The sequence below is a fragment of the Oryzias latipes genome, chromosome 21, assembly GCF_053564925.1.
Source record: "Oryzias latipes strain Hd-rR chromosome 21, Olatipes_Hd-rR_3.1".
Taxonomy (NCBI): domain Eukaryota; kingdom Metazoa; phylum Chordata; class Actinopteri; order Beloniformes; family Adrianichthyidae; genus Oryzias; species Oryzias latipes.
Genome location: NC_136257.1, coordinates 3,609,089 through 3,628,045, shown reverse-complemented (window position 1 = coordinate 3,628,045; position 18,957 = coordinate 3,609,089). Strand labels below are relative to the sequence as shown.

The following is an 18,957-nucleotide window of genomic DNA, read 5'->3' as shown; positions in this document are numbered from 1 at the left end:
AGACCAAAGAGCTGTCCATAGACACCAGAGACCAAATGCCATACCTCCACAAGACTGGAAAGGGCTACGGAGTAAAAGCCAAGCAGCTTGATGAAAAAAGATCCATTGTTGGAGAAATTGATAGAAAATGGAAGAAGCTAAATGTGACTGCAGACTGGGACTCCATGCAAGATCTCAGCATGAGGGGTCTCAATGATCCTAAGAAAAGTCCGGACTCACCCCAGAACTACATGGGTGGAGCTGGTCAATGACCTGAAAAGAGCTGGTGCCGCCGTTTCCATGGTTACTATTGGTAATCCACTAAGACGTCCTGCTTTGAAATCATGCATGGCACGGAAGGTCCCCCTGCTTAAACCAGCACATTTCCAGGCGCGTCTTAAGTTTGTCAATGACCATTTGGATGATCCAGAGGATCATGGGAAAAAGTCATGCAGTCAGATGACACCAAAATAGAACTTTTTGGTCTTAATTCCAACCGCTGTGTTTGGAGGAGGAAAAATTATAAGTACCATCCCAAGAACACCATCCCTACTATGAAGCATGGGGGTGGTAGCATCATGCTATGGGGGTGCTTTTCTGCACATGGGACAGGACGGCGGCACTGTAAGAAGGGAGGGATGAGTGGGGTCATGTATTGCCAGATTTTGGGGAAAAACCTTCTTCCCTCAGTTAAAGCATTGAAGACGGGTCATAGTAGTAGATTTAGGGGGTGTCATCTGGAATAGTTTTTAAAGTTAGAAGACGTTTCACCTCTTATCCAAAAGGCTTTGTCAATTCTGAATTAGCTGGTAAAAGAGCTGGTATATTTTGTTCTATTTGGTGTCTACTACTATGATGGAATCAACCTGGATGAATGAGTCTTCATCGACATATTGAAGACGGGTCGTGGTTGGGTCTTCCAACATGACAATGACCCCGAAGCACATAGCCAGGAGAACCAAGGAGTGGCTCTATAAGAAGCAAATCAAGGTTCTGGAGTTACCTAGCCAGTCTCCAGACCTCAACCCAATAGAAGATCTTTGGAGGGAACTCAAACTCGCTGTTTCTCAGCGACAGCCCAGAAACCTGAGTGATCTAGAGGAGATCTGTGTGGAGGAGTGGGCCAAAATCCCTCCTGCAGTGTGTGCACATTTGACCTGTGGAATCAAAAACAAAGGCTGCGGCACCAAATGTTAACAATGTGTTTCTCGTGTGTTCAAATACTTATTTGCAGCAGTGGAATATGAATAAGTTATTGAAAATATCTGTGCACATAACATGAAAATGTCAGACCCCTTCTTGATTTCTTGCAAAACTTGAAATACATTTGCCTTACTGTTTTTAGAGAGCATTGTAAAAACACATCCTATTCCTGAAGGAATAAAAAACTCTGTAAATGTGTAATTCTTTACATAGCTGCATGTGCTGACAACACAAGCACACTAAAATGATCATTTCAAATTAATTTAAAAAGTATATGACGAAGCTCCTGTTTGAGACAAACATGTGGTTGTCTTCCACTCAGGGAGACGTGTCCATCTCATTTACTGTCTCCTGACAGCAGTGAGGACACAACGCTAAAACCTTCCCATATATGTTGACTGAACTCCTATAGGATGTGTTGCTAAAAGCTGCTCAACATGAGATCCAAAAACTCAGGAAAAATCCTTGATATTCCTGGAAAAGACCACAGTGAGCGTATAGACAATGTATATGAAGAGCCCAGGTGTTCAGGATGAAATATTTGGTTTTCAGGTTTAAAGAGATAACCAGTAACGCAACACAACCCCAAGGGAATAGAACCAGTCTGCATCTGTCTTTTTGGTGTAAAAATAAAACAAATATTTAATTCTGCAAAGCTGTGACCTTCTGCTGTCTTCCTTTTTACGCCGAGTTGGCACAATACCTTTTCTAGCATGAAAAACATTTTTGTTGTTTTTTATCCATGCACTATTATACAGCAACATCAGCATTCCTTTTACAGAACTGTCTGGGCTCAAAGCAAAAACAGAAATCTCTTTCTAAGAGATTGTGTCTCTCATAAAGGCTCCTGAAAGGCTAAAGCTGACCCTGGAGGTTTGCTGAAGGGCACTAAGGTGTTACAGTTAATCTAATGCACACATGTATCTATTGGCACTCTATTTTTAACTCGTTCTACTGTTGGTGTTCATATTTTGAGTATATTTTACAGCGTTGCCTGTGAGGTGATGCAGGGCCGCAGACATCGCCCGTAGACGATGCCCTACATCCAGCTCACTTGTATGTAATTCATATTTATAACCTTTGTGCTATCTTAGATGACCCCCCCCCTTACATTGACGTGTTATTCCTACCATGACAAAGGTGCATAAAGGTGGAAAGATTTAATGTAATCCATGGACACCAGTGAAGATCACAAATCATTGAAGAAAAAAGGTTCAGAGCTCTGTCTAGTGGGTCCAGATGACCCAACTCCCAACGTTAATGTGCCTAGGATAGCAAAAGGGTTAAAGAAAGAAAATGTTCACAGAAAATAAAGAGCGCTCTGTCTCCCGTGAACTTATTTTGCTAACTCTGATCCCATTTCAGTACATCACTGCACAAGATGGAGCTATGCCTATAGATGGCCGCCAGGTGTTGCTGTTCATTGTCACACTGGAACTTTCAAGCTTTGCACGATTTTCATCAGGTTTTTTTTTTTTTTACCTACGCCAGGATTTAGTTTCAATAATCCAGAGCTCCATCAGGTTCAGTTGATTGTTTCTTAGCCTGTTTTCAGCAGCTTACAAGAAAAATATTTCTCTCTACCTCTGTGTTGAGTCTTTTTTTTTTAAGTTTGTGATTTGTTGTGATCGATGTCATCTTTTACTTTTTGTACGGCTAAGTGCCTGTTCACAAGTCCATTTCTTGACTTTGGGCCCCTCTACAATCACAGTTCCTGTCAAAAAAAATTTTCTTCAGAAACTCTTCTTGCTCATCTTTGCTCATGGTACAGTTTTCTTTTGTGCTGCAGTGCAATGCTTGTGGTGTCTGTGAGGGATGTTAATGGGATTCAGAATGAGATGTTCATTTAGAGCAGGGGTCAGCAACGTTTATGCTAATTCCAAATTTTCTCCCTGTAAGAACTGTCATTACCAACTATAATGCAAACTCTAATACAAAGAAGTACAAAACATTTCCAATATATCTAAAATTTTATGTTAAGTTGTAATTTAAATCGCCCATTCATTAAAGGCTGACAGCATATATATTAGTGGGCGGAGTCCCAGTAACAGCGCTGCGGGATTGGAGCCTTTCCTTATGGGGCCTTGGAGGAAAAAAAGCTCATTGTGAGAAGAGATTGTCACTCAAACCGGATTTTTTTTTTTTTCAAATCCGAAAAAAACAGAAGATCGATGATGTGTGTATTGTTGTCTTTTCCAACTGTGACACGTGTGCCCCAGGTTGCCGACCCCTGATTTAAAGGCTTTTACAACAGCACCAAATGTGTTGACACAGACCTGTAGCAAACACAAAGTGGTACACATTTAAAACTGGTTGTATATTTTTTATTGACACTTCCTGTGAAAATTAAGCTTCAGAATTAAGGTAAATTCCAGACGTTTATTCAGAATAAATAAGGAATTGAATCTGAATTCTCTTTTGTCCAACTACAACTAATAGTCAACTAAAAGCCAGTTCCCACTGGTCCAGCTGCGGTGTGTCTCCGTTGCGTTGCGTAGATATGTTTATAGTTTTCTTTGGAAGAAAGAGCAAATAATGCCTAGATTAAAAATATACTTTTTAGTTTGGTGATGAAATATGCAGTTGGATATGCAAACTAGTCTCTGTTCATCAATGTAGTTGCTTAATAAATGCATGGCTTCTCTCCACATCTGCACTGCATAGGTCTAGGTTTTATAGCAGTCCAGCATCAGGGATGAGTAGGACACTTTTTTCCAAGTCTTTCCTGATTTCTGGGAAGCTCCCGAGTACATCCTGAAGATTGTTCCAGGACAGCGAGAAACACTGGCAGTCAGTCAGTGCCCTGACGGTGGCCAGATGTTTGCCTTTGGTGAGCACACATGTCTCTGCAGAAGGAAGCAGAAGGCTGTTGGTTAATGAGTGAGCAGACTCTAATGACAGAGATGAGCTTTGACAAGTAATCCCAAATTAATACCCAGACATCAGTCAGTTATTAGGCGAAGCCTGCTTAACTCCGGTTGTTTTGTGCCAAAAAGACGGACTAAAGACTAAGAAATAAACACATGGCGTTTATTTAAAAAGAACAGTTTTAATTAATCATTTTTGGTCACTAAAGGTATAATAACAGTGTTATCATTTAAATGTAAATGAAGGATTATTTTGCTGGACACGAGAATATCATCTTTTGAGTCTTAAAATGTATTTTTTTCCTTCTCTTTTCTGTTATCACAAAAATAAATCTGTTGTTGATCTGCTGAACATACATTCTCTTTTGCATACTTGTTTCTACAAATATCTTTCTGTTTTTAGCACTTCTTCTGCATTCAGCCATGAAAGCCCAAGAAGAAATAGCGATGCCAAACTACAGTGAGAAGTTGATCTAAAATATCTGGTGGTTCTTTTTCTAAGGCTGAATCTAATCCCCTTCATACAAGTCTATTCTTTTCTTTAAAAAAAACACAATAAGCAACTGTCAACTATTCATTTAGCCAATCTACTGTTACGATGAATAAAAAGAAAGATAAACAGAGAAATATTCATGCAACAAGAAGTACCTACTGCTTTGTTTGACCCTCCTGCCCCACATTAATAGTGTGAACAGCTCAGATTGACCCAAACCACTCTGATGTGTGGGGCTTAATCACATCTAAATATAACACACCAGAGGTTTTGCAATGCAGGTTCAGTTTGAACGTCAAACCTCATTTAATATGTTTTACGTGTTTCTGAGCTGACTAAAAGCACAATTTCACAAATGTTATAACAGACATGAGCTCTATCTCCATTTACTCCTGAAGAGCAGTGCGTTCCTTCCATATGGCATTTAGTGGAGTCAACCATGAACTCCTGCTGCTCTAGAAGGGAGTCCAAGGCGTCTGTCCACTTTGACATGGTCAAAATGAGGTTTAGTAATGAATCTAAAGTCTTAATCAGAATGACATCAAGTCAAAGACTGAAGGTTTTTGGAACTTAAAAGTTGTAACAGTTGGGCTGTGGATCGACAAACTCCAAGAAACCTGAATGACGCGTTGCAAAGTGAAGTAAAGAAAGAGCCAAAAGTCTAAATTCCTCCATGTGAGAGACTAATGGTTACACTGTAAACCCGAACAGTCCAATGAGCTCAAAAGTTTTATAATCATAGAACTCAAAAGTAGCAACCAAGTCAAGTCAGCTTAAATCCCATAAGCCGATTTACCTTTGACTTGTTATATCTTTGTTTGGACTAAAACATTTTGAGTAAATGAAACCTTGGTATCAAAACTTAAGCACAGAGACTTGATTATGTCATAAAGAAATGCCCTACATATTGAGGTACTTCTTCACGTCTCATGACACAGTGGGTGGTGCTCCTGACTCAGAACAGGAAAACGCTGGATCAAACCCCGGCTCGGGAACCTGTGACAGCACCCTATTCTGTGTGGAGTTTACATGCATTAGAGCTCTGGCTCACTCTCACCATATGTCTGGCAGGCCTGTGACCCAGAGAGGTATGAGGAAGAGGTAATAGTTTAAGTGTTAAATGACAACTCAATTTTTCCGATTAACTTGTAATTTTTAAGTAATATAACTCAAAAATGATTATGTAATCAGTTTCCTCATAAATTTTGAGTTGACTGATCTTGTTCGGGTTTACAGCGTATGAGATGCAGGTAAAAGCTGCTCAAAGTACAGTAGACTGATTGAACAGTACTGCATTATACTGAGGCTTACTTAGTACTGTTTGTCTTTGCATTATCTGTCATTTATGAAAACAGCGCCTTGGTCCAAATGGATATTTTGAGTCTTAAGGGAGTCTTTCAGCAGAGTTTAGGGAAGTAGAACTGTCAGACTTTGAAGCGCTGAGGTAGTGAGCCTATTTCAGCCGACGCTGTGGTGCAATTAAATTAAAACATTGCTTTGCAAAAGCATTGCCCTTTGGGACACCTGCTAAAAGCTACTTGGGCTGCTTCTAAACGCTGGTCATCCCACCAGACTATAAGTGAAAAGCTTAATGTTAGTTCTAGGCACTGTGCAGGGACATGGACTTAAGAAAAAAACGTTTTCAAAGAAAATCTGAAAATGTTGAACATGACATGAGGATTTCTCTGAATCCCTTTACTGATAAAGACCAAAATAAAAACACTGTTCTATAGTGGCACTGTTATTTGTTTATTCATTGCTACTTTGAGAGTTAAATTAAAGTAAATTAGAGAGCTGCAGTACTGGCAGACATTGGACAGAATAAAGTATCTGAATCCAACCCACCTCCAAAATAATCTCCATCACACAGCTCCCGCTCATAGGAATCAGTCTCCAGGAGAACTTGACCGTGATCGATGAAAAACATGCGATCACCTGGGACGTGCTGTCGAACGATGACATCTCCTTCCTGGAAAACCTCATACTCCAGTTTCAGAAGCATGGAGTTAATAAAGTTTTCCTCTCTATTCTGAAACATAGGCACTTTCCTTAACAGTCGGCTGCACATTACCATCAGGATTTGCTGAAAAACAAAGAGGAATAAAAGTCACTTTCGAAAAGTTTTGAATAAATATAAATACATTTCTGTTGGGTTTCCATAAACCCCCCAAAAATATTGAGATTGTTCAAATATCTCTATTTCTAAATATCTCTTAACGATCTGTATCTACACACTTTTGATATTGATGTGTAGACAGAAGCGGTTTTAGGCACAGGCAAGTCGGGCGGTGGTCCGGGCGGAAAATGAACAGGGGCGGCGCCGGCAGCTCAGCCCTTGTAAAAAAAGTATATTCACCACTATTGCTTTACTTCTGTCACAGAGTTTGTACCAGCCTGAAACCTGGCGGCGCCCCGCCCCGCAGCTGCGCTCCCTCCTGTCTTTGAGAAGTGGACGCAAATGTGTGTGAGAAGGAGAAGGGAGGGGGCGCGGGGTGAAGGGCGCCGGCTGAGAGGTGAGCATAGAGCGCGAAACGCATGCGCAAAACCTGGCCGGATCATCTTCAAGGGGGTGATGGTCGCGGGCCGCGCTTCAGCGCTCAATGAAAAAATAAAAACTGCACCGCCATGTAGCGAATTGGCGCCCCTGGGTGCAGCTGCAGGCGCTCCTGCTGGAAATGTGTGACGAAAAAGGGGCTACGGGGAATCAGTTCAACTGTGGGTCGCCTCCAAATGAACTGGCCAGGTGAGGGACAAGGGTGGGGGGGTGGAATCCACTTTATAAAACTTTTTTACAAGTCAGTCATACGGTGACATTCTATAACCTAAATTTTAATAAAGGGATAAATGCCAAAAACATCTGAAATATGGAGAAAAAAAGGTCAAAGCTGGTGCCCAATTTAGAAAGAAAAGAAAAGAAGAAGAGGAGAAAAGAGACGAAGAAAAGGGTTTGTCCTCTCAGTTGCATGTTTTCTAAATTCTAATGCCACCTGCCCTGCAGCAACAACGTTGTTGATGAAAACTTTATTTTGGTTGATGAGTAAACTGAAGTAGGCCCAAATGTTGCAAATAACATCATTTTTAAGATTTCCTTCTTTAACTTTTGCTCTGCCTTAACTTGTAACATTAGTTATGATTCGTGTCTCTGTCTGCTCTGCTGTAAAGTTTTTGTTGTATTTTGCTGTTGTTGTAAACTTAGTTCATAAATTTTAAATGAGCTGTGATGCTGGCATGCTGCTGCTGCTGCTGCTGAAGCTGCTGCTGCTGCCATAACATGCTAATGGAGCAAATAACTGCAGAATGGCCGTTACTTATTTGATTAATAATCATTTGTGGAAGCCTAAACGTTTTCACAATGTTTTTTTTTACCAGTTAACTGATGATTTAGGGGTCAAACTTGAGCCTGCATGAATGAAGTTTATTTTTTTATTTATTTACAAATGTTGGGGTATATTATTAGTCAATAGAATTTGCATAAATCTGTTGTTAGTTTTAAAGATGAATATTTACCATTTACTACAACTCTATGGTGACAATACAGTAATTTAATAGGTCACAACAAAAAATGTGCCAATCAAAGGATTGAGGACAGCAAACATGAGCTATTTTTTCTTTTCTGAAGTAGAGATGAAAATTTAAATTTCCAATTCATAAATGTTTTTTATAAGGCCTATATTGCAGATGAGGAACTGACGGAGCAATGCGCGGCACTAGACCACATCCTGCATTTTGAAGGGAACTGTGATTTGGACAGTAGAGAGCTTGTTCAGGAAATAAAGAACTTGCCTAACTTACCATCAACGACTCTAAGTCTCTTTGAGTTTATCACTTTCATATCTGATAACTATCTATCAGAAATCTATCCCAACTTTTGGACTGCTCTCAGGATTGCACTCACCTTGCCAGTCACTGTGGCTCAAGCAGAGAGGAGCTTTTCAAAACTCAAGTTGATCAAGTCATACCTGAGGTCACCAATGTCTCAGGAGCGACTCACTAACCTGCTGTTGTTAGGATCAATCGTTCATAGGGGAGCAGATTTCATATGATGACGTTATTGACGAGTTTGCATCAAGGAAGGTTAGATTTTAGTTAGTGTTTTCTGTTCTTAGTGCAATGGTGCTGCTGTTATATTTATTTGTGTGATAAAAGATTTGTGCTTTATAATATGTATTTTATATTATGTATTCAATATTGTGTTTGATTACATATGTTTCTTAATTTCAATGACAATAAAATATGTCAGTTGACATGGACAAAGTGACTCAATGGGGGGAGGGGGGGGGGGCGCCAGGGGAGGGTCTCGCCCGGGGAGTAATTCAGGGTAGAACCGCCACTGTGTGTAGAAATAGCGACTCGTCGCATTTTCGGGCAGACACTCTGCAGAATTACAGGTTACTCCACTAGGGCGGGTCAGTCAATTAACTCACCTGCTCAGCGTCCTATTTAAGTCAGGTGTACAATTGTTCGTTGTCTTTTACCTTCAGCGCTCATTCTTTGCCCCTCCCTCCTCCCCGGCTTTCACCTGTGGGCTCCGTTACGGGGGTTTTGTTACCCGAAAGTGTAAGGAAAAAAGAATTATCTCAAGGAATTGAACGGAGCCTTATGCCAAAACGAAGTCGTGCATCAAGTCGTGAATGCCAACCTAAAGATGTTGTGAAAACCTAAAGATGTTGTGAAATAAATATTCTTCTGCAAGAGTTGTCTGACTGAAACATTAAACCGCCTCATCTTATGTGCTCCAGTAAAACAACTCCATTAACCGCTGCTGTTTTCTAATATTTCTGAACAAATCTTTAAAGCCATACTACTGTAAAATGTAGTGTCTTGGCACAGCTTTGGAACTGAAAGCAATAATGTCCCAGATAAAGTACTTGTTAACTTCTTAGTTAAGGGGAATCATTTAAGCCCGGTATTTCAAAACTTCGGACCAGGATTAAAGTGATCCAGATTACCAAATTCCCTGTTTCGACTCCACGGATCAAAGATTTTGGCATTTCAAAACTTTTCTGGATCTGATCAAATTTGATCAAATTTGATAAAATTTGATCAGATGAGGATTTCCAGATCTGCTCCACCAACAGGAATAGAGTTGAGAACACGGGAAAAGGTGAAGCTTTCCTCAGACACAAGAAAGAGTCTTCAAACCTTTCGCAACCAGATAAGATATCTTAAGAGATAAGAGCTATCTTGCTCTAGGATAACAATTTTTGACCTCAGACATCAGAAGTTGGGGACACTGTTGTCATAAAGGGATGGACATGGTCAGCAACAATACTCAGGTAGGCGTGGTGTTGGAACCATGCTCAATTGGTACTAAGGGGGCCAAAGTGTGCCAAGAAAATATCCCCCACACCATGACACCACCAGCAGCATCCTGAACTGTAGATACAAGGCAGGATGGATCCATGCTTTCATGTTGTTGACACCAAATTCTGACCCTACCGTCCGAATGCGGCAGCAGAAATGGAGACTCGTCAAACCAGAGACGTTTTTTCAATCTTCTATTGTCCAGTGTTGCTCATATATTGATCCATTTGCTTAATTATTTTGGTTGAAACTCAACCAAAAGTGTACGCTCATGGGCAGGGTCAAACAGCAGAGCAGACCCACCAAGAATGGAAACTGAACAGTACTGGAAAAGTATATGGGAGAAAGAGACATCACATAACAGTAATGCCCAGTGGCTGGTCTCTCTGAGAAAAGAACATAGCAACCTCCCTGAATCCAGTAACTCTTACAGAGACATCCAAGAAAGAGTCTCAGGTATGAAGAACTGGACAGCACCAGATCCTGACGTGATACATGCCTACTGCACTACATGAGCGCCTGGCAGCACAAATGAACCAGCTGCTAACAGAGGGGCCACACACCGAATGACTAATGGAAGATCCCTCAGAGGGTGCAGTACCATCAAACTACCGGTCAATAACCTGCCTCCATACAACATATAAGCTCATGTCAGGCATCATTGCAAATTTCCAATATACAGTGATAGAATTCCAGAGGCAAATGGCAACCTGAGACAGGCAACAAGGAAATCTGCAACAGCCAAATACCTTCAACAAGTAAAGCAAGTCCTGATAATCCAGCTCAATGGCAAGAACAAGATAGCTACTAGGACACTATATCTACTCCAGAGTATTTTTTCAGATGCCAAGAAATTCAAAAAAAGAAGAACAAAATCACATACAGGTCGCACTGGAGTATAAGTCACACGTCTGGGAGAAATTTATAGGTAAAATTAGGGACCAATAACTGACATTTCATCTTGAAAGACAAATCACATTAACGGGTAACAGACTGAATATCTGCAAGCTTCACTACCGTAACCATATTTAGCTTCATGAAACATAGGAGGAATTGGATAACTGTATAGAAAATTTGTGAAATATAGGAAAAATTACTCAGCCATAGCATAAAGAGCATGCTCACACATCAACTAAACTCTTGTCATTTTAAATCTCTAAATCCACTCAATTCTTCATCAACTGTGTCTAAATACTCTTGGGGTTGCTAGTGGAAAATTCATACTTATTTAATATAAAAATTACATAAAAAGTCCCACCTAAGTAAAGGTCACACCATCAATGAAACTATGCAAACAAATGTTCGTTCATTCATCTTCTTAACCGTTTATTCCCTTTCGGGGTCACGGGGTTGCCGGAGCCTATCCCGGCCACTTGGGCGTAGGCAAGGGATGCCCTGGACTGGTCGCCAGTCTGTGGCAGGGTAGAATATCCTCAATCACACATCCATTCACTCTCACACTCACACCTATGGACAATTTAGAGTTGCCAATCAACCTATGTAGCATGTTTTTGGACGGTGGGAGGAAGCCGGAGATCCCGGAGAAAACCCACGCATGCACAGGGAGAACATGCAAACTCCACACAGAAAGGTCCCCCATTGATGTTCTGTTTTTCATGTCCCCCAGCCGGGACTTGAACTGGGGGCCTTCTTGCTGTGAGGCAAGAGCGCTAACCACTGCGCCACCGTGCAGCCTAAAACACATGTGATTTATATAAATACCAGGACTAAATGATCCGTCAATCTTTCAGTCAATTAAATACTTTGATAAATGAAGACAAAGGCCTGTCATTAGCAGTTGCACCTTTAAATGGATTTAATTCAGTGTAGTTTTATTTGCAGTAATCAAAGAGAAACTGGCAGAGTATGAGTGCTTTGAGGTAAAACCCGTTGATCTTTATCAGATGCTGATCCCTGCTACCTGATCCAACCTCTGCCTCTCCAACACAAACCATTTTCAAAGATCAAATTTTACCAGCCAGAGTCACAATGTTGCGGTTGAATTTTGGTTGCGGCAATTATCATGGAAAAGTTTTAGCATTCTGTGCAACAGAAAAAGGTTTACCTCTTTGAGTGATGAGGACACTGTGTCCATCACATCCTTCTCATCAAACCACTTCCCTCCGTAACGAGCCTGGTAATAGTTGCTGATGCGAAGCTGCAGCTCTGGTGGCAGCTTCATGAAGGTCATGTAGTGCTCCAAGCGGCTCATCTGCGGAAAGTAACACATCTTTCAAACCCTCCACAAATGCACGACGGCTGAAGTACACACTGGAATGTACAGCTAAGGAGTAATCTAAATGTGACGTTCACAACAGACCTTGCTTTTGTATTCCTTAGCTGCTGGGTCAAGGTTGGCAATCATTGCTGTGGCGTTGGCCACCAGAACCGTGTACATCATGCAGCCGGACACCATGCTGACCATGACAATCCACATCTCTACATAATCTGGAGAGCAAAACAAATCAGCAGCTTTGTGATTAAAAAAAAAGGCACAGGTTGTGCAACAGAGACGTTCAAGCTCACTTGTTGGAGCATCCATTGAGCCGTAAGAGAGAGCAATCATTTGGGAGAGGGCTCGGAAAACTCCCCAGGAGTATTTTACAATGACTGTTGAATTCTGGAAGAAAAATGATTCTCGGTAAACTGCAATTCCAAAAAACTGCAAGTCCTGAACCAAACAAATTACCAATTTTCCAAAGAAGCACAAAAAAACATATTTATTTATCGTAAGGAAACAACTGTGGTTTGGCGAAATCTTACTTTGAAAGGCAGATATTTGGTCTTATTCCTGCCAAAACTGAGAAATGATATGCGCAACAAGATACTTTATCTAAAACCCCATCAGTCGTACTCTCATCATTTACAGTTTGAGTTTTACCATCAGGTTCTCTTTGCGGACCCAGCAGTCAGCAGGAAACTCCTCCAGCATGGGCACAAAGTACTGGATGCAGCCGTTCCAGTGACACAGCAGGAAAATCATCATGAAGAGGGACAAGATGCGGAAGAACAGGCGGACCACCTCCAGGTTTGCATTGGACACCTGTTAGAGGACATTCAACACTTTTTGTAAACCTACAAACAATCTAAATGGCAGCATATTCTGTTTGTGTTCTGTGTTCCTTTGTGTTTTTTTCTTATTTCCCAGATTTTGTGGATTCTAATTGTTTTGGGAACTCGATGACTGCACTTTCCTAAAGCTAACCAGGTCTTCTGGAGCTTTTGAGGCCTGAAGCTGGTACATCCACCTGCATGAGCGGATGGCCTTCTCTCCACTAGCAGGCAGAACCAATACCTTACAGTACATCCCCATTTGATTAAACAGAGAAGCGTTAATACCCACTCCCTATGATCACACAATCAGTGGCTGCTTACTGTCCCATCACAGAATTTGGGGGAAAAAGCTTTTAAACATGGAGCCTGAAATAACTCAGAAATTAAATTGGGGACATACTGAACCACCATCAGTAAATGTTTTTAAGGTACGGCAACAAAGAATTCCACCAAATACTGTAATTGTTTCTTTTGATCACCGATATCACTAGTTTTATGATTCACTGTTTTATATTTCAGTATTTTAGCTTTTTGCAAATGTTATGTTTTAATGTTTATATTATCCTTATGTTTCAGTGTCTGTGATTTGTAAGCGGACTGTGGGTGCCTCTTTGCCAGGACTCTCTTGCAAAAGAGGTTTATAATGTCAATGGTTACTGTCAGGGTAAATAAGGGTTAAAAAAAAATTGCTGTGTCATAGTTGAATTGAGTGAAAAATGGAGGCAGTAATGCTGCTTCAGATGAACCAGACAGCAAAACAATTCTGTTTCTGCAAAATGCAAACACATGCAAGGCTCGGTTTGCTGAGCTGATGAGCTGAGAGAGTTGGAACGTTTACAGTTTTAATTTTGTTTATTACAAACCTGCCATTTTATTTCTGATTAAAGTTATTGATAAATTTACACAATTGCACGTGAGTCAGAAACAGGAGCATCCAGATGATTTGGTAGGCTGCAGTCAAGCCAACTGTTAAGTCAGATTATCTAAAGTTCTTTGTTTACAGTCTTAAATAATTCATGGATTCGCTCACACAGGAGACGGGCAAACATCTCAGACCACAGTTCCCAACGCAAATATTCAGACAAGTATTTGTTCTTTGTTATTAGAGTGGCAGGACTACTAGCAATGAACCGACAGACGGACACTATATGTCGGAGCCGATACCTGTTCAAAACAAACACTGTTAAATGTAGAGAATTCTGGAGCCACAAGACCAGCTTAAGTGTGAATGTGATCATAACAAACATGAGAGGCAAGCAGGAGAAACGCGGCAGAAATAAACACACCTCTTTTCTGTGGTTTTTCCTTGGAACCACGCATCTGTTCAGTGTAATATACTGGTTAGCATCTTGTTAGCTAACGCTAACAGCAACCAATACAACTACCGTACAAATCAGCAAAATGCAAAGATAGAAGCTTTGCATCGCACATAAAACTATGTATTTAAAGGTGGGCGACCTAAATAAAAAAAAGCACAATTGATGATAGAGGAAAGAAAAGAAGTAAGCCTTGCATTCATCCAAAAGACTGTGTTGTTGACAACAATTAAAATGCTGGTGCTTATTAAGCTAAATATCAGCTTAAAGTGTTTTATTTTTTTATTTAAGTGTCGTCTCAAGACCAAGATCTAAGTTTAGCATCATAACAAAAGCGATTGTGCAAAAGTTGCCCGACCCCTACACTGGCAGAAGTATTTCTGGAGGCCAATTTGAATATTAGGCTAAGCAGAACACACACGGCAGAACGGCCGTTAATTGAGCAACTGTGTGAGCAGATGTGGTGCTCAGATAAAAAAGAAGTTACAGTTTGTCAAGATCCTAAAGAAACAAGTATAGCAGAGTTGTTTCTTGTGTACGAAATGTGTGTATGTATATATATATATATATATATATATATATATATATATATATATATAGGTGAAATTTCCTATCAAACGTAAATTTGTCACACAAGCCCAGCAAGATTTTTTTATTTGAGATATTCCCCTTGTGAAATGTTTAAACTCACTTTCTCCACTTCATTGAAGAACCGGACCAGTCGAGACACTCGAGCCAGCCGGATCAAGCTGAGGATCCGCACAAACATCAGGATTCTCATCATCTTGTTGGTCTTGGACGGGCTGTCCTCATTTTGATAATGCAAGTCCTGAGAACGAAACCACATATGATTTTTACGTATCCGTCACATTTTTACGCCTGAAAAACATATCAAAGGAAGTAATTGCTCTGTTCATAAAATTAAAGTGTTTTTTTTGTTTGCTTGCTTCCATTTTTACCGCAAACAACAGAATGTATCCGATGGGAAAAGCTGCTATGACGTCTGGGATGAACCACGTCCTTAGGTAATTGACTCGTATTTGCTTGATGTCCAGAATAGCTTCCTGACGAAGAAAAAAAGTTGGTAGATACATATGCAAGAAAAAGCCCCACAGATGCACGATATTACACTTGATCTGAGCCAGTGACTCAGGCCATCAGCATTCAAGGCGATGACCTTCAGCCTTCATATAAGCACATCGCCTTAGCAATCTGTTAGAGGAAAAAGAAGCATGCGGTTTTTTCCAATGATGCGCACGCGATCTACATTACAGAAGGTTGTGAACTGATAACAGATTAGTCTGGATAATACTTAATTGGAAATGTCATATACAAATTTGACAGAAACATTTAAATCTCAGTTATAAAATGAAACAGCAGGTGCTGATGTTGTCCGTGTCCCAGACGGAGCTCAGTGGGTGGTTAATCTAACCTTTCGTGTATTGAGTAGATTACAGACGCAGCATAGACAGATTTTACGAGCTGGTCCAAGCAGGGATTATCATCTCCTAAATTGTGCCTAAAAATAGGCATTGCCGCTCTCACCTCTGCGTCCTCTGTTATGATACCCATTCGAAAGTTCAGGACCACATCGATGAGAAACAGAGTGTCTGAGAACACGTTAAAACTTTCCCACGCAAGTCCACTGCTGCCGTCAAGAAATGCGATCTCCATCGGAATACCGATCAGGTTCAGAAAGGTGATGGCCATCATGCCCATGATGTAGTAACTCCTGCAAGAGGAAGATCAGGAGGTCAGCGGGAAAGAGCTCTGACGACTCCCCCCCAAGTGTTGTTCAACCATGCATGATCTCAGTGGATGGTCTGCATTCATCTGCCACACAGGAAGCTCACTGACCATCTACATCAGCATGTGGGACAGCGGATTGATGCCACCCAAACGCTGATAATGTAACTGCGCATCGTCTCAGCCAGGCTTCAATTGCCCGGCTCAAGCGACTCTGCTCTCTGATCCCAGCTGTTTCATCACCGCTCTGTTTTCAACCCATATGCTCACCTTACAGACCCATCGGTTGTTACCCAAACACCTGAGGAAACTCATATTGGCTCCCTCCCCTGCTGCCTCTGAAATTAATCCTCAGTTATATCGTTAATATCCATTCAAAAAAATGAAAGTGTCACAACTGAGACGGATTTCTAACCATCAACTTTTCTGTCCCACTTTATACGTAACAGCGATATTCTCCTATTTGTGTTCCCTTGGGGATTTCTGGGGTTTGCAGTCGCTTAAGTGTTGCATAATGCCTCGAAGCATTATGTCAACTCAGTTTATTCAACTCGTATCAGACAAACTCAACAAAATACACTTAAATGTCTAAACAAGGGAGTACAAGAAAGACCAGCAGGGTAGACCTCTTCTTTGGCTCTTCATTTGCATTAGTAAAGGAGAAATAAACTATCACTCCATCATTCCAAGCAGAGTTCCTAACAGATGTGGAAGAACATTAGAGAGAGGCAATGTTTTTTTTTAAAGATACTTCTAAGAAAACTGGTGTTACCAACTATAAATAACTTAATTTCAATGACAATCTTCCAAGAACTGACAGAAATGATGGAAAGTTGCTGAACTCCATGAGAATCCACGCATGAAAAAACAATTGGAAACACGGTGAGTGTGATGAACGAGGCTGGCCTGAATCTATCAGAGGAAGCAAATACCTCATGGGGCTGAAAGGGTGAATGACAAAGACTCCGCTCTCCAGCTGACGGACACACTCCTTTTCCACGGCCACCTCGCTGCCGTACACGTACAGCGACTGCCTGTTCAGCTGGGGCAGAAGCAGGACTCTCCATCCACATGTGCCTCTGTTGCATCCTTCTCTGGGACCTTTCAGCTTTTCCATGGTGAAACTCCTCTCATCAGCTGAACGAAGAGGCCATCCTCCCCTGTGATGCTTCTGCTGATCCTCCTTCTCTTCGGGACGAGTGACGTCTAACTCAGCCTACATGCACTCCCGCTGCTGATTTCATTTTGCCTCAATCCTCCCAGCCATGGGACTGAAATGGAGCTGCGTGGAGCGAGCCTGCCTTCCTGCTTGATCGCACCCTCCCTCACTCTATTCCTGCCCCCACCCCACCCCATCCCGTCCCTGCACTCATTGCTTTTTCCAGCTCATCAACTATTCAGTATCTGGGTCTCATCGCTGCATGAATCAAGTCGTGTCAAGAGGCCAAAGTCCAGTTCTCATCATACTTTGGACATGGGTGGGGGTATGTGCACACGAGGGGGGGCACATTTATACTGTTGTGCGAGTCAGTCATCTGGCCAAGGGTACAGGGACCTCTCCAGTCTGTAGCAGGGATGTAATTAAAGCCGAGCTGTTTGTTACCTCAGGTATTGTTCCAGGCTTGAGCCAAAGACCTGGATGTTTGTTCGCACATTTCAAAGAACAGAAAGAAAAACACAACAGAGAGAAGAGATGAAATGAAATGTCAGAAAAGCACATGACTCGTTCTTGGTAGGTTTATTGCATGTAGGTAAGATTTATTGCATTTATGATCAATGAAATGATAAATAAACATCATATTATGATGAATTTATAGGTATTTTACTGCATAAAGACATGGTTAATCTTGTTATTAATCTCTGGCACAATAGATGCATCATAAACACCTTTTTTTTGCACATTTAAAAGAAAAGTCTTAAAAGAAAATCATGCTGAGATTAAAAAACAAATCCTGACATTTTTTGGAAGGACTGAAAAACTGTTCCAGGTGCACACTGGCTGCACAACAGAGTGCATCCGAAAATAGAATGAACCCCTCAGAGCTACGGATAGGGTGTTTTAAAAAAGACTTATTGGACGTCAGACTGCTTGTAGATTTTTCCCTCTGTGTCCTGTAAATCCTAAGCTTTAAATCCATCCGTCTACATTTTTCAAATATTGTATAATCTTGTTTTGGTAAGCAGAGTTACCCAAGTTTTGAGCTGCGCGGACTGATCAAAGCACGGCTGATACGTTTAAAACAGGACGAAAAAATTAGAAAAGTAGATACGCTTTAAGCTGTGAGGCTATAACGATTTGAAAGTTAACAATTTACACACTAACTTTAAAGTTATTAGATAAATAAAATGACTGCTAAATCTACAAGGGGGGGGGGGGGGTATTTGTCAGTGTTTCTGCAAGTTGTCCCACTTAGAAAAATCCTAGAAACACTTCAACTGTGAGAGACAGAATGGTAAACAAAATAACCAATGTAACTTTTTGAATTTTAAAGAATTTATTTGTATAATGGAGCAGAATTTATTTACTGATACTTGTAATGTAACCCTGGTTGTCAAAGACAAAGGTCAAAGGTTTCCTGTTTTTCTTCCAAAAGGTTTACAATCACTGCTGTTTTGGTCTATTCTTCCATGCAGATCTTCTCAAGAGCTGTGATGCTTTTAGGGGCTGTTGCTGGACAATACAGACTTTAAAATTCCTCAACAGATTTTCAATTGAGGTCCAGAAATTGGCTAAAAGAGTCCAGAGCCTTGAAATGCTTTCATCCACTCCTTGGTTGCCCAGGCGATGTATTTGGGATCTTTGTCATGTCAATACTTTTTTTTTTCGTACTGTCCAGCAAATGAACACTCAGATTGATTATGATGAAAATGTTTTACTTTTACAATCATGGTTGCTTGTCATTCTGGGTTAATATTGGTAATAGATGTGAACTTAATTGAGTTTTAGCCGCTCAGACAGGATGCGGGGGGGGATAATAAATCAAGGTCATGGGTT

At 40.9% G+C, this 18,957-nt stretch overlaps 1 protein-coding gene across 1 annotated transcript; it reads right to left on the bottom strand.

Moving 5' to 3' along the window:
- Positions 1-3,484: 3,484 nt before the first annotated feature.
- hcn5 (hyperpolarization activated cyclic nucleotide-gated potassium channel 5) lies at positions 3,485-17,235 on the bottom strand. The gene is made up of 10 exons (XM_023950759.2): positions 16,895-17,235; positions 15,762-15,948; positions 15,176-15,280; positions 14,908-15,045; positions 12,728-12,889; positions 12,373-12,466; positions 12,167-12,294; positions 11,912-12,058; positions 6,388-6,625; positions 3,485-4,028 (listed from the first exon to the last, which is right to left on the bottom strand). Exons 1-10 carry the CDS (start codon positions 17,077-17,079, stop codon positions 3,856-3,858), a joined length of 1,557 nt encoding a protein of 518 aa, XP_023806527.1. The 5' UTR covers positions 17,080-17,235; the 3' UTR covers positions 3,485-3,855.
- Positions 17,236-18,957: the final 1,722 nt, after the last annotated feature.